Source organism: Cannabis sativa, chromosome 3 (assembly GCF_029168945.1).
Source record: "Cannabis sativa cultivar Pink pepper isolate KNU-18-1 chromosome 3, ASM2916894v1, whole genome shotgun sequence".
NCBI lineage: Eukaryota > Viridiplantae > Streptophyta > Magnoliopsida > Rosales > Cannabaceae > Cannabis > Cannabis sativa.
In genome coordinates this window covers 44,588,383-44,614,161 of record NC_083603.1, presented here as the reverse complement: position 1 = coordinate 44,614,161, position 25,779 = coordinate 44,588,383, and the positions used below count along the sequence as shown (strand labels likewise).

At 32.3% G+C, this 25,779-nt stretch overlaps 3 protein-coding genes across 4 annotated transcripts; 1 reads left to right on the top strand and 2 right to left on the bottom strand.

Moving 5' to 3' along the window:
* Positions 1-1,414: 1,414 nt before the first annotated feature.
* LOC115710334 (uncharacterized) lies at positions 1,415-2,612 on the top strand. The gene is made up of 2 exons (XM_030638703.2): positions 1,415-1,625; positions 1,988-2,612. The coding sequence occupies exons 1-2, from the start codon at positions 1,517-1,519 to the stop codon at positions 2,425-2,427; spliced, it is 549 nt and encodes a 182-aa protein (XP_030494563.2). The 5' UTR covers positions 1,415-1,516; the 3' UTR covers positions 2,428-2,612.
* A 540-nt stretch (positions 2,613-3,152) lies between these two features.
* Positions 3,153-5,346, bottom strand: LOC115710333 (nucleoside diphosphate kinase 2, chloroplastic). 2 transcript variants are annotated; one of them, XM_030638701.2, is made up of 7 exons: positions 5,054-5,346; positions 4,847-4,903; positions 4,494-4,580; positions 4,122-4,202; positions 3,875-3,987; positions 3,719-3,768; positions 3,153-3,409 (listed from the first exon to the last, which is right to left on the bottom strand). In XM_030638701.2, exons 1-7 carry the CDS (start codon positions 5,288-5,290, stop codon positions 3,342-3,344), a joined length of 693 nt encoding a protein of 230 aa, XP_030494561.2. In that variant the 5' UTR covers positions 5,291-5,346; the 3' UTR covers positions 3,153-3,341. The 2 variants fall into 2 exon arrangements, with proteins under 2 accessions (XP_030494561.2, XP_060967218.1); XM_061111235.1 differs by having other exon boundaries at positions 3,153-3,768; positions 5,054-5,322.
* Positions 5,347-7,417: 2,071 nt separating this feature from the next.
* LOC115711473 (GRAS family protein RAD1) lies at positions 7,418-9,684 on the bottom strand. The gene has a single exon (XM_030639814.2). It carries the CDS (start codon positions 9,284-9,286, stop codon positions 7,640-7,642), a length of 1,647 nt encoding a protein of 548 aa, XP_030495674.2. The 5' UTR covers positions 9,287-9,684; the 3' UTR covers positions 7,418-7,639.
* Between the last annotated feature and the right edge of the window lie 16,095 nt (positions 9,685-25,779).

Genomic DNA, 25,779 nt, shown 5'->3' with positions numbered 1-25,779 from the left:
AATATCTAAATAAAAAAATTAAATAATTATGCGTAATAATTTAAAATTAAGATTACAAGTATAATAAAATTTAAATTATGAAATTATATGTGTATAATTTTAAATTATAAAAAACTTTGCTATAAAATTTTAAATAATTTAAGTATAAAAAAATAAATTACTAAAAGATCCTTATATAGTAATAAATTGCAAAAAATTAATTAATAATTATAATTAATTTAATTTTAAAATATAATTAATCTTAATTAAAGTTTTATAAGGAAATAAATGATTAGGTTACTTTCAGGTTACAAGTTATTTTTTATTTATTTTTATTTAATTTCCAAATTAATCACAACCATTAAATAGTAATCCAATGGCTTAAAAAAATGTAACCATGATGGTTACAATAAAAATGTAACCATTGAAACCTCTTCCATATATATATATATAGTAATCAACAACCAATTAACTTCATTTCACTAAACAACAATTGATAGTTTAGATGACTCCGAACAGTACCAATTAATCTTAAATTGATCTTATGTCACTATTAATAAATTAGGTAATGGTAATCATGTCAGTAAGCAGTGAGAAAGTTAGAGGTACTTCGAAATGTTTTCTTTGTCCATTTGGAAGATTATGAACTTCAGGACTTCGACTTCGAACTCGGGATGCATGAGGTTGGTTCTCAGAGTTGTTAAATGAGCCATTGCTATCACTAGATGAACCGTTAGTTACAGTGTTAGTATTATTTTCTAGCTGCTGATACATAGGAGATAATGCATTTGAAGAAGGCATTTTATGTGTATGATACAAATTATACAACTATATCACCTTTATATAGCTCCTCAGACCGCCTCTACTTTAAAAAATAGTGATAGGAAAAGTTGATTATTTAGTTTTTTTTTTTAATTTATTATATAAAAAGAAAACATCACTTTGATTCACACGTCCATTGATTATGACTCAGCATATAATTATTTTAATTAAAAATAATATATTATTTATGAAAAAGTAATACATCAATGACAAAATAAATCTTATGTTTTCCTAAATAGTATAAATAGGATCTTGAACTCAAATTTCAACAATTTTATATTTTAATATAACAAACTTTAAGACAAATTCTAACACGAACAAATACAAAAAATGTAACCAGTTTTGTTATAACATCTCTAGATCAGATTATTATTAAATCTTATTTTGACAAAAAATCAGTTCGAGGTCTTATTTTTACCATTTTAAAAAATATAAGGTTCATCTTGTCATTTAACAAAACAGAGGGTTCTGTGTTTTGTAAAAATTACTAATTGGACCTTTTATTTTGTAAAATAATAAAATAGGCTATATATTTTTCAAAATTGTACAAATAGAACACCCCACGAATAACAGGCCCAGCCCAAGTTCGTAGCACACTTTCATTTCATTTCATTTCATTTCATTCCCGCTCAGGTGTTTTAGAATTTGCCGCGCTCCTAATCCATTTTTGTCCAAAAGAGAAAGAGAATTGGAGTACGGAGAAAACCAAACCAAAATGTTTGGCCGAGTAAGACCAGCGTCCTTCTCTTCTTCTTCCTTGGAAAGCTTCGACTTGGACAGACCTCATTCTAAGATTATCAAGGAAGATTCTCTCTCCGTCTATGGTACCATTAACCCACTCTTCTTCTTCTGGATCTGATCTTTTCACTTTCTTTCAACTTTTAATTTTTTCTGTAAATCTTTTCAATTTTGTGCTGTTCTTTGACTAAACTTGTTTGCTCTTTAATGAACATTGAGATTATTTTATGTGATTTATCTTGTTGTGTCCATCCAAATCCAATCTTTAAACAACCCAATACCTTTCTGTAATTATCTTGTTATTAGATTGACCCTTTGCAGCAGTTAGTGTAATATGAAAAATGGTTTAAGAAAATACAAATAGGATGAACAAAATTTCAAAATCATTACTCAAGAGCTCCCAACTGAAGTCATGATTCTTCTAAATTTTAATTTTTGTTTTGTGTAGAGGCCACACTTGTCAAGCTTAAACTAGGTTCTCAGCGCAATTTGAGTTCCCTACCCAAGAATGAAAGTGATGTAGATGGTGGTTTAGGTTCATGCTCAAACAGTTTGGAGCCAATGAAAATAGATCTGAAGTCTCCTTCTGCTAGTGGTTCAGAGTTCACAAGCTCGCTCAACGAGCTTGAGGAGGTAGTTACAATGGATACAGATTATCTTTCACATTCTGATACAGTGAAGAACTCTAAACACAAAGAAGAAAGTATTGCCTCAATTTTTTACCTTTTTTCTAAATTTAAAAAAGCTGTTAGTACATCACCTGAGGATTCATTGGCAGTGGAGAATGGTTATGGTGCAAGTATTTCTCCAAGTTTTACCACTTCTCAATCTCTTGATATCACAGTGCAGCAGTCAGAAAATGAATTTGTCCCTTCATTACCTGTTTAGCCATTTTTTAGCTCTGAATTGGGTTCATGGCATCTAAGTTTATAAATGGGTGCTGATATTTGGTACTTGTAATTTAAAAGAAGAAAAAAAAAGAGTTGTTACTCATATGAGTTACTTTACTGTCAATTTCCTATTATGTCTCATAAAATTTCTTATAAGCAAAAATCTTTCATTGATTTATAAAATGCTCAAGACAGTTAGCATAGTCCATTTGTGTTCAATAGGGTTAGTTGGCTTTGAATCCAATGCATGTTGATGTTATGTTATAGATAACTAAGATTTTTTTGATTACTCTTTTAAAGATAATCTTATATTAATCAATAATTTGTTAAGGCTAATTTAGTAAGAGGTAGATCAGGCTATCAAAGCTACAACAGAAGCCTAATCACCACCAAAAACTATTAGGTTAGATAAGATCTAGGAGTTCTAATAAAGGACAAGTACTTCCTCTCTAGAATGCCCAACATACACCCAACTTTTCATCAATGGGATAAGAGCCATTACTTCACAAGATTAAGTTTGTGCCTTTGAGCTGTCCCTCAAGAGATTTTTTAAAATAATTATCCCACATGGTTTTGGATGAACAAAAAATAAATCTCAGTTTGTTATAAAGTTTTACTGGTTTGACATCTACATCATAAATAGGTTTATATAAATATACCTCCTTTATTGCAAATTATTTTTAACTTTCACTAATTTTATAAAAAATTAAAGATAAAATGCAATTATTATCAACACCATCAATTATTGCAAATTAGTATTGTGTGCTTCATTTCTATCATTTTTTTTCTATTACAATTTTATACTTAAATTGAAAGAAATCAACACCATCAATTATTATCTGGTAGTAATCATAGGTGGACAAAATAACTCTTCCAAAATTACAAATCCTCAATTTGAGCTTTGATGAAGAATCACTCCCTTAGCCATGGCGAGAGAGTCGATGTCCACTGAATTACTTCACCCTCGTGAAACCATAGAGCTGCAAAGTGCAAACAATTGTGAGACAAAGAGCAAAAAAAAAAGTTGTAACAATGTTGCCTTTTTCCTTCCACCAATTTGAGTTAATAAGCTCAGATTACTTTTACTCATCACTCACCATGACAAGCCTTCTTACTTTTTTAGAAAAAGGAAAATAATTGCATAACAAATAATATACAGTACAAACATTCATTTTTTAAGAACCGACACAAAGAAAAAATGTAGCTTTCTATTCATCTGTGTAGAAATTTAAGGCAAAATATTTTAAACGATACATAGTAGTACAACAGTAAGGCAGTAAAGGCCTTACCTATTTCACGCTTGCCATTTTCAGGACTGTCGCTCCCATGAACCACATTCCTGCCAGTGCATTCATATCAGACCTCATTGTAACTTTATAATTCATTGCTAAATACTTTACAACCAAATGCAATTAAGTTTACTTTAAATTAAATTAATGCATCACCTTCCAGTTTGAACAGCAAGATCCCCTCTTATAGTTCCGGGTTCTGCTTGAAGAGGGTTCGTAGACCCTATTAACTTACGAGCTGAAGCCACAACGCCAACACCCTCCCATGCCTGGCAATCATAGTAACATTATCAGTTTGTTTACAAACGGGTATAAAGTACATAATACCTTAAATCCAATTGGTTTTTCAACAAGGGTAGAACACACACAAGAATATAGAGATGTGAAAAAGGTAAAGTCATACCATACACACAACTGGACCTGATGTAATATAGTCAATCAATGTAGGGAAGAATGGCTTAGCACTGAGATCCTTATAATGCTCCTGTATCAGTAAAAGTTACTAATTAAAATAAGGGATCAAATCAAACCAATTCAACTCCATAGATTCTCCAGAAAGAGTGTTGTATATCAAAAAATGAATCATATTATAAACAAGTTCCAATTCTTCATTTTAAGTGACTCATACATATTCTTTCCTCTTATTAAAAATTTGGCCATTTGTTCATTCCATCATAAGTGAACCAGAAAATATAAAATCATTGAATTAGAATTCTCAAGGAGTACATATTGAGCTTCTTCATAAAAAGATAAGAGTAAAAGAGAATTGACAGACCTCAGCTAATTCTTTGGGGCACTGGAAGAGCTTTAGTCCAGTCAATTTAAACCCCTTCTTCTCAAACCTTGAAATTATCTCTCCAACCTAAAAAATTTCCAACCAGACACTTAAAATACATGAACTTTTTCCATTGCACATCATCAACTAATTTCCCATTTTTTATTTCAGAAAAAACATAAAAAAAATATATTAAATATTTTTTATTGAAATTAGTATACACTTGTTAGAAGAAACAGCTGTAACTAAACCAATTAGTTTTGCTTTCATAAAAATCAAGTCTTTTTCTTTCTTAGGTTCCCAGAAAGTAATAAAGTTAAAATAAAATCTTATGAAACGGGGATAAGACTCACAAGGCCACGTTGAACTCCATCTGGTTTTATCATTATGTAAGACTCTTCAACATTTTCCTGCAAATCAAACAATCCAACATTTTTTCTTACTATAGTTCCAAACTCAAATAAATTCAGTAAAATTACTGAAAAAACTAACTGGGCTTTTCTTTCATTTGTTAAAAATATTGAAGAGAGAGAGAGAGGGAGAGAGAGAGAGAGTCAAACCAAGGAAGCAACCAAGTGAGGAAGGAAAATATGGGGTTTGGTAAGGGTTTTACTTCTTGATGGGATATGAGAGAAGAGATGTGAATTAGAAGAAAATGCAGCTAAATGGCGGTAGTGGGTGCGTATGATAGGGTTGTGGGAGCAGGATAAGCTGCAAGTTCTCTCAGGTTGGGAGCTCCGAATAGATGAGGAAGAAAGGTATGGTCTTCCTCCGCCAAACACAGTTACAGCCTCCATTCTCTCACTTGTTTTTCTTCACATGTGACGTGAGTGGCCTTATTATATACTGTTAAAGAAATGAAAATAAACGACAACAAATTTTTGGTGATGAAACTACATGTCGTAAGAACCCATAAATAGAAAAAAAACCAAAAAAAAAAAACAACCAAATCATAAACTCCCGTAACTCTTTGATTCTAATTGGATAATTTGCGGCCAAACTCCCTTAATTTTAAAATTTAGCATGATTGATTGAAATAATTAGGGCTGAACTTCCCAATTTATAAAATCATTTTACACTGTACCAAGTGTACATGTGGTAAAATTCTATTGGTTCACCTAATATTAATAACTTAAATATTATAAAAAAATAAATAAGAATATTTTAACATTTAAAAAATCAGGAAAAAAAAAATAAAAATAATTATATTTTTCTCATTTTCTCCTTTTTTTTTTCTTCTTTGCTTCTTTTATCTCTTTCTTCTTCTTCGTCTTTCCCTATTACCCTAATTTAAAACATAAAAATCTTTAAAACTAATTCTCTCTTTCTCTTGTTTCTTCTTCTTTGTCATCACTCTATCACCACCTAAGGTTTTAAGGTTTCTCTTTCACTGCCATCAACCCCAAATCATTTTACAGTAATAGTGGAAGAGGCAAAAGTCCGAGCATCCCAACTTGGCTACCAAGAAGATGGAAATAGAACTTGGTCAAGGTTTGTGTGGTGTAGTTTCTTCAAATGAAAAGGTCTCCAAGAGTTTCTTATTATTCCTAGAAAGTTGTTGACTCACGAAAGCATGTCCTTGAAGGTTTTCTTGTTCTTCTGGGAAAGGTCTTCAAGAAAGCTAGTCCTCCTCCAAAAAGGAGTTCTAGATGCCTAGTTGTTCCTCTTAGAAGGTAGTCTCGAATAGTCGACTCCAACTAGCACTTTCCTATTCGGGAAGGTCCTTCAACGAGTGCCTTAGATCGTGACTTCAAAAGCCTTCATACTCGCTCCCGGATGCACTTTTACTTAGGCAGACATGAAAACCTCGCTCAAAGGAGAGTTGGTTAAGTTAGTTATTGCCTAACTAACTTAACAACTTAACTTCTTGCAACCACCGACTTTAGGATCTTGATCCTAAGCCTGTAAATACCACCAACACTTTAGGTAGCTTAGTTCTAGTGAACCTTTTAAAAATTGAGAGTTTGCAATTTTTATTCATAAACTCTTTACATTTAAGTTTTCTATTTTTTTATGATTGTGATTATCTTTGTTATTAATATTTGTATGATTTCTTTTAGTGTTTTAATTTTTCAAAATTAGTTTAAATTTCTAATTCACCTCTCTTGGAAACATATCTCAAGCTAAATGGCTAACAAGGTGCACCGTTGATTCCTCTTCATTTCCACAAATTGGGCAGCTAACATCTTAAATTTGGATGCGAGAGCTAAGAATCTTTCTCACAAGAAGCACATCTGAAAGAATGCACTACCAAAGAATCTTATATGGCTCTAGAATTTTGCATCCCCATAGCTTGTTCCAAAGCCTAGGAGCTATAGTTGGAGTAGGAGCTCTATTTAGCTTGGGCAAGATAAGCTGGCTTGGTACTAGATTCTCCAATACTTTCCAACTTCCATAACCATTTATCAGACTCCTGCTCAGGGACAGACCCATTAAGATTGATGTGGGGGCTATAGCCCCCACTAACAAAAATATTGTTTTTTAAAAAAATTAAATGTAAATTTTTTAATTTAATAATTATAGGTCAAAATAGTAGAAAAATCTCCACAAAATTAGATGAATTTAGTAAGAGTAATTATAATATAGCTATAAATATTTTTTTTATGATAAATTAGCCCTCACAAAATAAAAATACTGGGTCCGTCACTGCTCCTGCCTCTTCGGAACTCCATCTTTAAGAATAGCAGTAACAATTTCGTGGTTATACAGGTGGTTAAGTTTAGACAAGCTCCAGTCCCCATTACAAAAAAAAAAAGGGCCTGCCACCTCAACTTCCATTAAAATAGAATTTTGAAACTTGAAACATAACACAGTGACATACAGTTACAAATTAAAATAAAGCAATGCCAGTCAGTTCTTCTGATCAATATAAATTAAAGAATCAAATATATACAATTTCAATTTTTACAAATAAAAAAAAAATAGAAAAACACAACAAAGACTTCCTCCTTTTTATTCATTATAATATTAGTTTTAACCACCCCAAAACAGAACAATATCCAATATTGAACTCACATTGAGAATATGGGGCATTACTAATTATTCTTCACACAACAACAAAAAAAAAGAGAAAAAAAAAGCAAGATTTTAAACCAAAACACACATTTTTCATTGTCGTTTTTCCATCTGAGATGAGTAAAATGGGCTCAGCATTTCCAGCAAGAAGCAGCAACAATGGGCCTAGATTTCCAACCAAGAACCAAGCAGCCCTTTTCTTCGACAACAGTGTATCCTTCACAGGCCTCTATCTGGCCCAACCATTGTTTCGCTGAGCCCAACATCTTAATGGGCCCAGCTTGAAACCCGGCCCGGCTCATTCTTCTTCTCCACTGGTCTACTCTCTCGTGCCTCTCCACTCTAGCCGGACCTTCACAGCTGATTATGTTCTTGATCTCTTCAGCGAAGTAGAACTGTTCAATCTTAGCTCTTCTGGTATCGTACTTGGGTAACATGGCGTCCAACGAATCAAAGATTGCAGAGTAGTAATGGAGAGCCTCCATGAATCTTCCAAGAAAGAAAGGTCCATTATGGCTAGAGTCTTGCTCGACAAGAACAAGGACTTTAGGGCTCAGTTCGTGAATCGTTTGGAGTACAGAATTGAGAGCTCCTCTGCTTTCTTTGACCACGCAATGGAGTTGGAGAACGCTGTTCACCGCAATAACTTCGTCTTTCGAAGTTTTGATGTCTTTTGAGGTCAGATTCTCTAAATTACTCTTAACTACTGTGAATTCTAAGTTGAGGTTTAAACTGTTTGCGAAGAGCTCTAGTTCATCTCCGATGATTTGGAATCGTTCAACGCAGAGCCCAACTGCAGTGATTCTTAGTCTTTTAGGCAGTTGGTGTGTTTTGGCTCTTTGGGCGAGGCTTTGGATAAGCGCACGCCATTGTTCTCCATGTGCTAGACCAAGGGTCATACCCAGGTCAACGACATGGACGTAACTCTCTCCCTCAAAGGCTTCCAATATTGAAGCATTAGCTACAAAGTGACCAAATTTAATATGTGGGCTAATTTCATAGACGAGGCGTAAAGCCTCTTCTTTCTTTTCTGATATTCCAACGTCCATAATGTTCATCATCATAGGTAGTGGTGGTGGTTGTGGTGGTTGTAGCGCGATAAAACCGACTGCCCCAAGTGGGTGAACCATGGCTAGGCGATCAGCTAGTCCTTGGACAAAGCATGAAGCTACACGTTGGAAAGAAGAGCCGAATACCAATGCATTGGCTCTTAGCTCTGATAACAGAACAGAGGCATGTGATTTATCTCTACAAGCAACAGCTTCTGCACAAGCAATGAGAAGCTGGACAAGCCTCATTTCATCAGCTTCTCCTTCTTCTGATGTAGCTCTGTTCTCTTGTTCAGCAGCTTCCATGATTGCAGCTGCAGCTTCTTCTACAGCCTCTGCTGCGTGATATAGTTGTTTATAAGTCCATATGTGATCACGGAATTGCATAGTCTGCATGTTACTTAAGCTATTAGTACTGCTGCTGCGGCTCATCATGCTGCTGTTTGAAGTGTCATTACTATCATTATTTCCTCCTCCACCTCTATAAGGCGTGTTGTTATTACTCGAAATCGATTCCTGGAAGCTATGAACTCGTTTCATTCTCTTGTTTTCTCTGGTGTCATATGAGAAAGGGAAAATCAAGGTGTTGCCACGGTTGTCCCATAAGGAAGGCATGTAAGGAAAAGGATAGCTAGCCATGGCTGAGAGACTGAGTTCCACACCACTCAGCTCTTTAGTCTTTTCACCATTGATGAACTCTTTTGTGAGGAGATGGTGAATATCAGCCATTTCTTAAACTAACCCTTTTCAGCCTTTCCCCTCTCTCTTTCTCTCTTTTAGAGGTATTTTCAACAAAGGCCCTGAGGGACCTTATTGCTTGACAATTATGGCTTATATAGGGAAAAAATTTCACTGATAAAAATCCACTCCATGAGGATTTCTTGTTCGGCGTGATTTTCAATACTTCTATAATAGAAATTGCTGTGAGAGAAAATTAATTTGTTATTACTGTCTTCCTGAAAGGGAGCATCAGGACAAAAGAGCATCGATCAATCAAGGAAAGCGATGCCTATTTCTTTCCAGAGTTTTTGGATTTCGTTCTTGTCTTGCATCATGCATAGGTGGCTGGTCTATATTTTCACTTGGCGACAGTGGAATACTCAAATACATTCAAAAGGGTATATGTCGTTTTCTCAATTGTCCTCCGTTTACTCAAAGCTTGTACCTTTTTTCTCATCTGAGAATATTTTCTCAACTGTACCTACGTATCAATTTCAGGCGGAGCCTCTTCAAATGATTCTGCTACATCAAATTAAATTACCAATATTCACTGATGGAGATGGAGTAAGTTTTCTTTAATCAAGATTTAGTAAAAGTGGTCACTTTTATTCAGATTAATTTCTTCTAAGGTATCAAGTGATTTAAAAGATGCTCTTCCAATAGTGTTGCAAGTTGCATTACATCTTATATATGTCCCTGGTCTTCAGTTATCTCTCTCTTTCTTATATACAGACACACACAAACAAAATTAATCAATATCCATGTGATGATAGCTTCACTAGATGTAGAATTTGAAGTCAACGTACTTTTACATCTTACTTTTTTGCAGCATGGTATCAAATTGAACACATGAATAGTCTGGCCGGATAGTATAACAATATTCAGAAAAACTACAAGCACCTGTGTTCAAGTTTTCTGCATAGGTATGTTTTTTAAGCCATATACGATTCTAAATGTAAGTGTATTTTATATATAAAAATATATTGATACACATATAACAAACATATTCCAAGCATAAGCTAGAAATTATAATACTTAGTATTTATATAATAATTGTTGTTCGTTACAATCAACTTTCAAGTGAAAGCTTCCTCCTCTGACAGTACTAGTTTTGATGGCTTTTAGTTCATATTAATTAGATTTTTTCACATCAATTTCTTATAAAGTCAAATGTTAATTTATACACTATGGACTGCATATTCTTTTTCTTGAAAGCAAACATAACAATGAAGAAAAGACAAGTATTTTAGATTCTATTTACTACTTGTCATTGTGACGTATGCGTCACACAAGAAAATCATAGCTACTAAGGACTTTTTACTATTTTATGCATATATAAAATAATAAAGTTGAAAAGGATATTATCATATTTGTATCTAAACTCTCTCAATAATATGGGAGAAAATTAAGGTTTTTCGTTCTTAAATTTATAGCTATTGGAGATTTTTTTTCTTTGGCCAGGCCTACTGACCTTTCTTAGGCTTAGGTGAAGCTTGGCCGAGGTTGTATTTCTTACTGCAATTCAATTTTCGCTATTGCGATTAGTTGTCTTTGTGACACGGTTTTCAATGTTTTAGCCTTGTCACTGTCACATAATTTTAAGCATTTTTGTCTTGTCTCTTTGATATGATTTTATTTTGTTTTGCTTCGTTGTTGGTTCTTCTTTGTTCTTTGATGACTCGCCATCAAATGGTTGTTAGTAGTTGGGAATAACAAGTTTTTTTTTTCGATTAAAGGGTTGCTAGTAGTGCAGTTACGTATCTTACTCAATTGTTGAGTTCTCAAGCTACGAGATTGAATGAACCTACTGCAACCGTTTCTATTGTTGTGTCTTTTGAGCGGTGGATGAAATAGAATATAGGTGTTTTTAAAGTTAATTGTGATGCTGCAATTTCTTTTATCTGACTTTATTTTAGTTTTTTTTTGTCGAATGATCTGGGCATCAGGAGATTGATTATTTAGCTCGTTTTTTTAATTTTAATTTTGGTAATGTCTTCAACCGGATATGTTTCGATTAGATTACAGGCTATTATTTTAGTCGATGGTCGTTAATAAAATTCTATTATTTATTAAAAAAAATATATAGTTGAAAAACTAATACCTTGTAATTCTTGTTGATATAATATTTAAATTAGTCTCCTTGAACTATGGAATTTTTTTAATTGTAATTATTTTTATTTTAATGATAACAGCATAGATTATTCCTTTTTCTTTTCTAGAATTGAATGTCTTTGTCATGGGGCCCTTTCAAGTAATACATTCAATAAACGACACCTAATGGAATTCTTAGTTAAGGTAAGTTGTAATGTATTGATATGTATTTACTTAGGTGACCAATAAGTTATACACAGGAGAGCGACTAAGAGATTTTGAGGCAATGTCAGCAAAAAAGAACCATTTTTTTAATTAAAAAAAAAAATTATATTTTTACGTTTACAGATTTTTTTTTTATATATTTTTACGGTTTTCTATAAAAATAATACGAAAACAACAAGAAAATTATATAAAAATAACATTTAAATGACATCAAAACAGCAACAAAAAATAACATGCAAATAATAAAAAATCAACAACAAATTAACAAGAGTACAACATAAAAAGACTGTATTTTTTATAAATAAAATCAAAAAATCGTAAAAATATTTAAATTCTGTAAAATTGTATTTTTGTAATTTTTTTTGTTGTTTTGGTGTATTTATAAAATAATCTCAAAAGAAAATGCATTGATCAATTACTCAAAGGGTAGCTGAAATTAGGGGTGTTCATCCAATTCTCTATTTTGTTCATAGTACATCTGATTTACACTAAGTGCAGATTTCATATTTTAGATCCAATCTAATTTGTGCCATAGTTCAAATCTAATCTAATCCAATCTGCGAAAGTGCAGATTGGATCGGTTATTTTTTCATATTGAATTATTTAATATTTATTAAAAAAATGTATTTTTTTTACATAACTAACAACAAAATAGAATAAATTATTGTTGTTTTATGTCTCTAATAATATATTAAAATAAATAAAATAACACATTTAAAGTAAGAAAAAAAATTATATGTAGAAAGAAATGTTTAATTTTGTTTTAAATTATATTTTCTAAGAATGAAATATACATTTGATTTTTAAAATATATTTGTATGATATGTATTAGATTTTTAAATTATTACTTTTTTATATTAAGAATATTTTTCGTATGTATAATTTCGTTAAAAATTATTTTCAAATTTTGATATTTAAAATTAGTTAAATTTTAAATATTATTTCTATATAAAATGTGGCTATATAATTCTTGGTTTATGAAAAATTATTAAGTGATTTTTTTTTTAAATAAAAAAAAATAACAAATTATTAGATGCTGCCACGTAAAGGGTCAGCATCCATGTAGTATGTAGATGTAGTTAGTTAAACCTAAATATAATTAATCCACTTAAAGTGTTGCAATTTGTTCATATTGTTTATTTTTTTATTAAAAATTATTTTCAAAATTTGATATTTAGAATTAATTAAATTTTAAATATTATTTTAAATTAAATTTGAATGTTTTGATAGTTTAATATTTTCATTAATTGTGAAGATAAATTTAGGACGAATAATAATTTTTTTTAATTACTATTACAAAATATAATAGTAATTTTTTTTTATTTAAATTACTATTATGCTTTTAAATTTCAATGATTATCACTACATTGAATAATATTAATTTTAAAATTATGATATTAAAAAAAATTAAAACCTAAAATAAAATTAGCATATGTGACTTGACACGTAATATCTATGTAGTATATAAATATATGTGAATTAGATTTGATTAGTAATTTTTATATGTCAATTCAATTCGTACAAGTATGGATTTTGAATTTTTGATTCAATATAATCAGTACAAGCATAAATATCCGCACTTTACGAATTAGATTGAGTATTTTATAAATACCCTACCTAAAATGGTCATTCGGAGTTCTTTTTTGGGTACCTATATAGTTCTCAAATATTGAGGATAAGGGGGAATCTTAGTTTAAAAAATAAAATAAAATGATCATTAAATGACTTTTCTTACTCTGTAATGTGTATGGCAAGTGCCAAAGAGTATCTATCAATGTGAAAAGCATCTCAAGGTTTATGGGGTATCTATCAAGACATCTGTTAAAATATATACTATATGGTATCTATGTTGAATTAGGAGTAAGCTAGGTTCCTTGTTGTGGAATCAGAGTTTTAGTATCTAAGTTCATTAAAAAAATGATATGTAGAATTAAATATATTTCTTGTTACATATAATAATAAAATAAGTTAGAGATACTAATGTTCGGCATTGATCCCAGCAAGGCCAAGGTATATTATCAAGTTTTAAAATATGATGAAGAAAACCAAAGGAACAAGGAGGGGACATAAATTTCGTCTCAAAATAGGTTTTTCTAAAGGTATTTTACTAATTAAATTTCACTCAAACTCCTCATTATTCATAGTTTGTCTCAAAATCTTATCTTTTATTTGCATATGACTCTATGCTACTATATCTTTATTTCTTTGTGATAATATAGATGTGATCCGAATCAGTACATGAAAAAGTGACTTTTATTTTTGGAAGAATATATGATTTTTTTTTAACCATAAATCTAACCTGTGAAATGTTACATTTGTTTCCCCCTATGTTATGGGTTCCTGTTTTACAATGAGCTATATTATCAGAAGAAGAAAGAGATTGAATCTGGTATTTTTTTTTTTACATGGACAGTTTTTAAGTCTAGTACAATCTAGTATATAGTAGGGCTGTACATCGGTCGGTTTAGTCGGTTTATACTATATATTTTCCAACCCGACATAAAGATCGGGTTATAAAATTCTACATGCAAACTGCCCAATTTAAAAAAAAAATTCTGGACCCGACCGACGGGTTGGGCAGGTTGGGCGGGTTAACCCGCCCAAACCGAATTAGGATTTTTTTTTTTTTTTTTTTTTTTAGATTCAACTAAAATAAAAATTAATAACATTAAATACATAATATTCCAAATCTAAATTCAATTTAGGGATTAGGTTTTTTTTAATATATATTATATATTATTATATATTATATAATATATAATATATATATATAAAAAAAAAAAAAACTCTTAATCGGGTTAAATCGGTTTGGGCGGGTTCATTGGGCGGTTTGGGTCAAAATTCAACCCGCCCAATTTACAGATTGGGCGGTTTAGAATTTTGTCAAGTTATGTCGGTTTGTATTTTTTTTCGGTTTTGTCGGTTTGGTTTAGTCGGGTTATTCGGGTTGGGCGGTTTACGAAAATTTCTGTACAGCCCTAGTATATAGCAGTATTCTAACAAACTCACAAGTATAACTAGTTCTCAATTGTTATAATAGTCCCTCGCTAACTCATGTATTGGATATTTCTTTAATTAGTGAGAACATTGAGAAGGAACATGCCTAACATTTAATGCACTTTTAATACTTTTTTCTTTTTTGAAAATAAGCGTTTATTGATAATTAAAATTAGACATGGTCATTATATAATAAGTCTTTCAGAATAGAAGAAATATGCAAAGCTACCATATGGTTTGTGGGTAAAGGCACACTTGGCCACATTATAGGCGAAAAAATTACAAGATTTGGGGATACAAATAAAAACGCAACCATCAAAGTATCTAGAGAGTCTCAAGTAACAACCAGAATAGTTCTCGATTTCCCAACAAGAAGATAAATGATAGAGGAAATTAATCACCACTCTTGAGTCGCTCTCCACAATGATAGAGGAAATTGATCTTTGTTGTTTCGATAGCTAAGCAACACGCAACCACCTCGCCACAACAAGCCTCCGAAAACTCCAATATAGCCGTATTAACCCACACCACTTCACCAGCGGTGCTATCGCTACTTACATTGCTAATTTTCTATTGCAATATAGAGTAGCTCAAACCCATGCTAACCTGATTTTTGTCCCACCAACAAATGTTCCAGCACCGCATGAACCATGTAAGCCTCTTGCAAATTCAGGTCTGAAACTAAACGTTGATGCAATTGTCAACATGGTTGCTCGTGTTACTGGTATGGGTGTTATTGTCAGAAATGGACATGGCCAAGTAATTGCAGCTTTGTGTAAGCCACTCAAGGAATATTTTAACGCTCACGAAATAGAAGCAATGACGACGATATTTCACAGTCTACATTGGGCTTCTCAATTACAACTACCAATAATTGAGGTGGAAACAAATTCTATGTCGATTAATCAGCTCATATCTAAGTTATCTATTTTTATAGATATAATTGTAGAAGTTGTTAATCTTCTATACTTTTTCTCTAGAGTTGTCGTCTCTCATGTTTGGAGAGATGCAAATTTAATCGCTCATGACTTAGCAAAACATGGTTTTAGAGTTATAAGCTTTAGATGCTAAAGCGGTTTTAATTTAAAATCCAATGTACAAAGATAAAAGAAAAGAAGGTGAAATTGGTTCTGGTTTTGAAGCTAGGTTGTGTCGAAGTGGCCACTTTCAAATTATGGTATTGGTTTTGTCAAATTAAAATCTAATCTTTATACATTCCCTGTTTCTCTACTAGATCTCTATTTTTGAATAGGATTTTTAATACTATTTTTTGTTATAGAAGAGAGAATATAATGTTACTCTTCATGTCGGACGGAGTGGTCTCCCTTACAGTCTTATCCATTCGAACTATATATATTTATTTATATATGGAATGCCTCTCAAATTAGAAGCATATACCTATTTATCCGTTTGTGTGTAAGTTGTTGAAGAAATTAAGCACCTCATTTCAGATTGATTTTATACAACAATACAATGACTCACCACACCGTCCAAATCTTCACCACCATCACTATTCTTCCTATATTATATGTTGTGGTTTGGTCTATTGTGCACCACATAACATAGCTAAATTAAATGGCACGTTGTTAACATAAATGAAGGAGTGACACCCTCATCTACTTATCTTTTTCAACACAAAACTATGAATCAATATCACATATTTATAGAAATATACTGTGAGATCCACATCATGAGACATATTAAGGGGTAGAATAATAGGACTCCTTGTATATACTTTTTTTCTTAATATTTAAAATGTATTTATTTATGATATATTTTATTTTATATTTATAGTATTGTAGAATGTGAGTAGGAAGAAAAAAAAGAAAAAAGAAATAGCTAGTGAATATAAATTTAAATATACATTAATATTATGTAAAATAAAATAATAAAATGTAGTGGATTTATACAGTTTAAGATCATAGGCATATCCCACTTATCCTTAGAAAGAAGTGGTCACAAGTTTAAATATCTCTAAAAAGAAAGCCTTCCCTTATGTATACTTAATGTGGCTAAACTTTTTGACATGATATGAAATCGGTATGAGCACGATTCGCCACGAAAAATATGTGTTTAGGCACTATACGATATGAAAAAGTATAGACTTAGGTACGAAATGATACGATGTTACAAATTGACACGATACAACATGTAAAACATGGACTTAGAGATGACACGACACGACACAACAAAGCAAAAAGCACAACACGTAAGCAGGATTATATTAGCTCGAAAGTACATCACATTAAAAAAATTCAATAAATTAATATTTATTTATCAATTAAAATAATAATAATATTCAAATTAAATAATTATAATTATTTTTTATATGAATGTGTGTAATAATTATTAAAAAAAGAATAAAAGTAATTAAAAATATAAAATACACATACATTTTAGTAATTAGCTTATCAATTATGATACAAATATAAAAATATGGAGAACGAATTTGAGCCTGTATAAGAAAATGAGTTGATCTATTTATAAAAACAGGTCCGTTCGAATAAAGAACGACACAAAACTACCAGGCTTGTAGGCCGCGCTGGACATATCCTGTAAAATTGTTATACAACACGGTGTAGTCCATTTTCTTTTTTTGGCACGGCATAACACAATTCATTTTTTTATAGCCCGGCAAAGCATGACTTGCATTTTGAAAAGCCCAACAATTATAGGTCGGGCTAGTACAACACCCACGTATTTATATCTCTATTTATACCCATCTTTTTATGATAATATTTCCCAACCTGTACCCTTATTGAATTATAACTTTCATTCCCTTTATTCAATTTCATATTCTAATTGTGAAGATGAGTATATGAGAACCTTTTCTCTTAGGTAACATTAATCTAGCACAATAGTTAAAAAAAATAAAAAATATAAGTAACAGTAAGTAATAATTAGTTATGGGAATATTTATATAGATTCTTAGTAATATTTGTATATTTCATGCCAATAATTAGATTTTTGGTAGCTTAAAGCTGTTAAAATATACTCATACTTCAACTATAACTGTGACCCAAGTGCTGAGATTCAAGAACAGATTTAGAAAATAATTCACTTCATTCAATCAAAAGAGCATAAGTTTAGTATATATACAGTGCAGATGAGCATAACAACCATCTCAAAGTATAGTTGGCAATAACTAAAAGATAACTAACTTTAATAGAATTTCTAACTAACTACAATTGTCCTAACACCTCCCCTCAAACTTAGGGTAGCTAATAAAGCTAAGCTAAGTTGGTCTCTTAGAAAAGTAAAATGTGTGCAAGAGAAAGCTTTAGTCAAATATCAGCTAATTGATCACAAGCAGGGGTATGTTTAACCACCAGTTGCTTGTTCAAGACCATTTCCAACCCTCACAAAATACAAGTCAAGTTCAATAAGCTTGATGCGAGAATGCTGAATAGGGTTGGGAAACATGAGCACTGTACTCCAATTGTCACACCAGAAAATTGGAGTGTACTGAAGCTTGAGCCCAATCTTAGAAAGGAGAGCTTGAATCGAGGACAACTCTACAGTGGTGTGAGCTAAACTTCTATATTAAGCTTTTGTACTTGACCTAGAGATGGTCTTTTGCTTTTTAGATGCCCAAGAAATAAGATTAGATCCTAAAAATATGCAGAAGCCTAAAGTACTCTTCATGTTATCAGAATCAGATGCCCAATCAGCATCATAGAACCTTGTGAGAGTAAGTTGAGGAGCTGGTCTGATAAGCAGGCCATAATCAAGAGTACCAGTGAGATACCTCAAGATTTTCTTAACTATTTTCTAATGATCTTGAAGAGGAGAATGCATAAATTGAGATACCTTATTAACAACATAAGATATCTCTATTCTAGTGACAGTAGTATATTGCAGAGCTCCTACTGTGCTCCTATAAAAGTGAGGATCTTGGACAACATCACCCTCTTCACTAGAAAATTTTGCACCTTCTGGAATTGGAGTGGGAAAGGGATCGTCATCAACCATTTTAGGTTTTTTTCAAAGGATCACCCAATTATTTAATCTGACACAGATGAAGACCTTGAGTGGTGTACTGAACTTGAATGCCAAGAAAGTATGAGAGAGACCCTAGATCTTTAAGAGCAAACATGGCATTCAGTTGTTGAGTAAGATGGGAAACAGTTGGAGAAGAACTCCATGTGAGAAAAATATCATCCACATATACAAGGGCATAAGTAGTATGATCAACAATAACCCTAAAAAATAAGGAAGTATCTAAATCTGGACACTGTAAACCAAAGGACAGAAGGGCACCCCTGAGTTTATCAAACTAGGCCTTGGGAGTCTATTTCAAACCATAAATTTCTTTATTCAGCTTGCAGACCAAGTGTGGGGAATCTTTGTGAACAAACCCTGGTGGTTGAGCCATAAACACTTCGTCTTGAGGCTCTCCATTAAGGAAAGCATATTAACATCAAGCTGCCTAATACACTAGTTATGAGTGACTACAATGCTGAGAATAATCTTGATGGTTTGAGGCTTCACAACAGGGCTAGATGTCTATGTAAAATCAAATTCATATTGTTGCAAAAACCCTTTAGCAATAAGCCTAGCTTTATACTTAGCAATAGTACCATCAGAATTATATTTAACCTTGTAAACCCACTTACAACCAATGGTTGTCCTCCCTTCTGGTGATGGAACAAGCACCCAAGTCTTGTTTCTGATGAGAGCATCAATCTCATAGTTCATAGCATTTAACCATCTAGCATATTTCATATCAGCTATATAGGAAGTAAGTTCAATTGTGGCAAGAAGAACCATGGCCTTAGAAATGTCAGCCTTGGCCCTAGTTATCATATTATGGGCATTAGCAGGAGTAAAAAATGGTGCAGAATGAGCTATTGTTGTTGTGATGGATGCAGAAGAAAGTGCATCAGCTGTGGATGATGTTGCAGTAGGTGATGCTACTAGTGGTGTTGTAGGAGACTCATCAGCAAGCGCTGGTGATGTTGTAGGCTGTAGTTGAAGCAACAGTTGCAGGTGCTGAAGGAGGCTCAACAACAGCTGGGGTAACCATGGATGATGGAACATGCATAAGAATAGCAACAGTGGAGGCTTCAGTACCTGAATCAGTGTGATTGGAAAATAAGGAAGTTGAGGAAGAGCTTGGAGAATTGGTGGAAGGAACATGATTGATATCTGGAACGAAAATTGGAATGAGAGAATCGGTAGTAACTAGGGGTAGAGAAGATTTAGAGATGGACATCTGAGAAACCAGATCAGTAAAGGGAAAAGAATATTCATTAAACAAAACATCCCTAGAAATGTAAATTCTGCCAATGGATGAGAAAGACTTATAACCTTTGTGTTTCAAGCTATACCCCGGAAATGTGCACTTGAGGGATCTAAACACTAGTTTGTTTTTATTGTAGGGTCTGATATTCGGTAACAGGCACACCCAAATACCTTAAGTTGTCTATAGTCAGGATCCCTATTGAACAACCTTTTTAAAGGTGTTTAATTGTCAATTACAGAGGAGGGTAGTATATTAATAATGTAGGCAACAATTCTAACTCCTTCATCCCAAAAAGACAAAGGTAAAGAAGCATGTGCAAGAAGAGTAAGTGCAGTTTCAACCAAGTGTCTATGTTTTCTCTCGGCAACACCATTTTATTGGTGTGTTGTGGGACAAGACAGTTTGTGATTATTCTATAAGATAATAAATATTTTTCAAAAGCTTGATACTCACCCTCCAATCAGAATGAATTACTTTAATTGAAGCTTCAAATTCTTTTTCTACTTGAATTTTAAAATTGATAAAGGTCTGAATAGCCTCAGATTTAGACTTAAGTACAAATACCCAAGTCTACCTAGAGTAAGCATCAATAAAGTGAGTATAATAATTGTATCCACTTAATGAGAGAGTAGGAGAAGGCCCCCAACGATTAGTGTGTATGAGTTCCAGGGATTTGGAATAAATAATATTAGAATTAGGAAAGCAGAATTTGTGAATTTTGCCTTTACAACATGCCTCACGAAAATCAGTATCATTTTTATTATAATTCAAAATATTACACAAACACATTATTTGTTAAACTATTTTGGAAGACGTACGAGCTAACATGCTATGCCACAAAGAAAATGGGGAAGGTATAGTACATGAAGTGGTTTGAACATTATTGAGAGAATAAAACAACATTAGGATTAAAAGACTTGAGTTGAGCTTAAGAGACATGAGTAAAATTAGACTGTAATTGAGTAGGCTGAATGACATAGATGCCACGATCAAGATGACCTTTCATGAGAGCTGCTTTGGAGTCCTGATCCTTGACAAAATAGTGGTTAGGATAGAACTCAAAATAAGCATTATTATCAAAAGAGAATTATGAGACACTGATCAGTTTTTTGTAATTTGAAGGACATGAAGTATATGGTTAAGTGTAAGAGATTTTAAAGTAAACTGAGTGTAAAATACTTTCTTACCAACACTATTAATAGGAAGACATGCACCATCACCCATATAAATATGTTCATTACTAAAATATGGTTCTTTGTGAGTGAAATTTGACTCATCAGCAGTGCATTGACTAGTCGCCCTAGATTCAGGATACCAAAAGGAGTTAATAATTGTATCTGTTGTTGCTATATTGGCAATGAGATGATCTAGATTTGTAGCACCAACCCCAGGAAATTCTATGTTGAAACATTGATAGCAACAAGAAGCCAAGTGACCAGGTTTAGAACACAGTTGACACATGGGATGAGATCCAGATTCAGTCAATGGAGAATTAGAGGGAGAGCCAGAAAAGCTTCCTCGACCAACACTGGGAGAATATGGAGATGGAGTTGAACCACCTCGTGGAGGAATGGCATAAGGATTCTAAGTACCACAACCACGACCAAAACCAAAGGACATAGCCTGTGAATTGATACTTGATCGAGAATCATTTGATGAAGGATAGGGTGATTTGTTGTGAGGATTGCAATTCATAGCAATATTAGCTGAATCAAGATAGCGATAATAACTATCCATGCATGTGATGTTCTTGAGATAGAAGGAGAGATTCATTTTTAGCTACTGTATACGAGTGATTGTGGGAATTAGCAGAGATGATAAATGTGTCATACTCAGAGGGAAGACCATTGAAGATAGATGAAATGTGTTCTTTAGTAGTGACGCAGTGACCAATAGAACCAAGTCGATCCACAACTATCTTGATCCAAAGAAGGTGATCATTGATATAGAGCTCTTTTATTGATATTTTGAAATTGATTAGTGAATTGATCGATCTTAGCAGATATTTGAGTGGAGAAGTATACCACAAGTTTATGCCAAACTTGAGCAGATGTGTCACTACCAACAACATGAGTGAGAACTCCTTCAGTCATGGAGGAGAGAAGCCAAGAATATAACAACTGATCTTATTGTCCCCACTGAGTAAATAGAGGATTAACTAAGTTTATGGTGCCATCATGATCAGAAAGAAATTATTCAAGGGGAGGGACCTGATTTGAGATGTAATCTTGAAGATTGTGACCTCTAATGGGAAAGCACTTGAGGTCGCCAGATCAAAATATTATTGTTGTCAAGCTTCATCGAGATCTTATGAGAGAAGAAAACATGATGAAATATAGGAGCTTGAGCAGTAGGAGCATTCACTTACGCCATGGATGAAGAAGAACGAAGAGAAGCAGAAGCAAAGAACAATAGAGAAATTATCATAAAAAAAAAGCTGTTCTGATACGATGTTGAGATTCAAGAACAGATTTAGAAAATGATTCACTTCATTCAATCAAAAGAGCACAAGCTCAGTATATATGCAGATGAGTATAACAGACAATTCAAAATATAGTTGACAATAATATTCTAAAGATAAATAACTCTAATAGAATTGCTAACTAATTACAATTGTCTGACCAAGCAAATATAATTGAATGAAGATATTTATAACAATTTGTAAAGCTCAAAGGGTATATATTTGCAACAAAAATACACTTAAGAGGCAAAATTCTACTAGAGTTATAGTTCAAAAAGAAAAAAAAAATATTCTTTTCTTAAAATTATAAGAGTTTTTTTAAGAAAATGTAAAATTTATACTTTTCAATTGAAAATGGGTAACCCATGTAATTTACTCATGTTTATCATCAAAAGAGTTGAGGGTCTCAATAATATTCTACATTGAATTTTGTCCTTGATATATAATAATAATCCCTTGAAGAAAAGGAGGGAAGCATGTGAGTTCTGCTCTGTTGTGGTTATCTATTGGGATAGCCAAACCCCACATGTGCTTGTTCAGTTCATTGTCCTAAACCAAAATCCTCATCCCAAACAATGAATTTGGAGAATAGTTCAAAATCAGGATTATACCTATTTATTTGATAATGCAAAGAGGCCCACATGTTGTAAAAGTATATAGTATCTTAGTTTGACGTACTAATCAATAATCTTAGCTAGTATATATAATATAAGTACTGTTGATGTTGATGACTACAAAGTATTAAGGCAATTGCTTGTACAATGTACCAGCTGCTATGAATTTTCTTGAATAAAAAGAATACCGTTAATAATTAACCGTTATTGTTTAAGCTAATCCAAAATTATCCATCATATATGATTAGACCATCTTCAAATTTAAAAAATTAGTGAATATAATTTATATTTAGTACATTTATTTATTATTAAATGCAAATTTAATTTAATTTATATTTTAATTTGTATTAAATTTAACACATTTTTTATCATTGGCCAAATTTATATTATTATTAAACAATGTGCTGATCATTGTTATGGAATGAGCAAATTGAATTTGCTAACTATTTTCTATTATTTGTCTGAGTCAACTATAGAGTCCATCATATTCTATCTCATCACTAAATGGCAACTATTCATGTTATGTATTTTTTTAACAAGGAAATGTAAATAGTACTTATAACAGTGACAATACCTATATTCCTTGGTAAATTTAATATAATCACATTATATTGAGTGAATAATGAATGAAATTCAAACACTACATACAACAAGAAAAATAGAGTTTGGAATAGTACTAATTTATAACAATTAATGAAAATAGTACTATGCTATTGCTAGCTAATTATAACGAGTACATAGGAGAATAAGTATAGTAGACGTACTTGGTGCTAGCTAAAAGAGCCTCACTTAAATAAATATATAAATATATATATATAAATGTATATATATTTGTAATTATTATTCTAAGGATATGAAGGAGCACAAGCTATGCAAGCAAGCAAGAGAATGGCCGATGAAACGCCGTCGTCTTCAATGTTAGAGCAACTTCTCTTGAACTTGACTACTTTTCCTTTGTTACACTGCATCAACTTCTGCTGCAGCTGCTGCTGATCTTGTTGAGCTACTTGTCTCTTCTTCATGGCTTCTTCTACTTTAGACACCATTCTTAATTATATTCTTCTTTAGCTAGCTTTATTAAGCTTTTAAATTATGAAAGATGACTCTATAAGTGATGAGAGAGAGAAAGAGATGAAAAAGATGAAATAATTGGAATGGATCAATGTTTGTGCATGGAAAAAACCATACAGACACTTGCTCTTTTTATAGCCTTAGAAAGGGTACCAAAATCCCCTTGGTTTCCCTCTTTTTCTTTAATAATTTTTATATATAAAAAGTTGTGTATGCTTTATAATCTATGTGCATGTGGGGTAATACTATTAATTAACTACTAGCTGGGCCTATGTATGGGTCCTATATCTTTTTCTTAATTATGTTTTAACATTTAATAGTTTGAGTCACTCATTTAATAAATCCTCCACTATCTATTGCGGGTTGAGGGTTCCTTCTCATTCTTCAAACTTCAATTTGTATTGTTCATAGAAAAATTTTTCATCAAGGATATAACAAAATCCATATACATACTGCATTCATATTTACTACTGTTCATCCAATCTAATCCATATGATTTTGCTTATAGTGCATCCTATCCACACTAAGTGTAGATTTCATATTTTGGATCCAATCCAATCCGCACGATAGCTCAAATTCAATCTAATCTAATCCGCAAAAGTGCGGATTGAATCAGTTATTTTGGATTGATTATTTTTTAATATTAAATTATTTAATATTTATGAAAAAAAAAATATTTTTTAACATAATTAGCAACAAAATATAACAAAATTATTGTTATTTTATATTTTCAACAACAAATTAAAATAAATAAAATAATAAATAACACATTCAAAGAAAAAAAAATTGTATGTATAAAAAAATGTTTAATTTTGTTTTAAACTGTATGTAGAAAATAAAATTATATATAAGAATGGAGTATGCATTTGACCTATTAAGTTTTGAAATATAATTGTATTATATGCATTAGACTTTGAATTACTATTTTCTTTACATTAAAATATTAATTGTATATATAATTTTTTTAATGTTTTTATAAATATATGTGGCTTAGATTGGATTGGTTAATTTTACATGTCAATCAACATCCAGGGCCAGCCTTGAAATTTAGTGGGCCATAAGAAAAAAATTATTTTTGGGCCCTTATTTAGAAAAAAAATACGGTATTTTTCAAAATTGATCAGCAAAAAAATTGTGTAATTTTAAAAGATGAAGATTTTTTTGGGCCCCTAAATTAGGTGGGCCTAGGCACAAGCCTGGCCCGCCTATGCCCAGGGTCGGGCCTGTCAAAAATGCACTACAAGAAAAGGCATTTTTACCGGCGCAGTTCGTCAAATGCGCCGGTAAAGGTTGTCGAGATAAAACAAAATCTGAATTCTCACTTCCATTTAGGCTTTACTTTTACCGGCGCATTATTGCGCCGGTAAAAGTCTGGTTTTACCGGCGCAATACTGAATATGCGCCGGTAAAAGTTACCAAATGAAGCGCCAACAGGCGCGAGAAGTTTGCCGCCTTTCATTTCATTTATTGTGGCGCTTGTTTACTTTTACCGGCGCATAATTGCGCCGGTAAAAGTCTCAAAAAAAGAGAGGGAAACTTCCCGCGTGGATTTCCTGGTAGGTGGGAATACTTTTACCGGCGCACCATTGCGCCGGTAAAAGTGTTAAAGGAAACGTGTGGATTTTGATGTGATAAGTGAGAATACTTTTAGCGGCGCAATTGTGCGCCGGTAAAAGTATATATTGCGCCGGTAAAAGTATTTACTTAAACGCTCGTTTTTGGCTACTTTGGTCAGATTTTAAAAAAACTTTTACCGGCGCAATTGGATGCGCCGGTAAAAGTATATATATGAATCAGG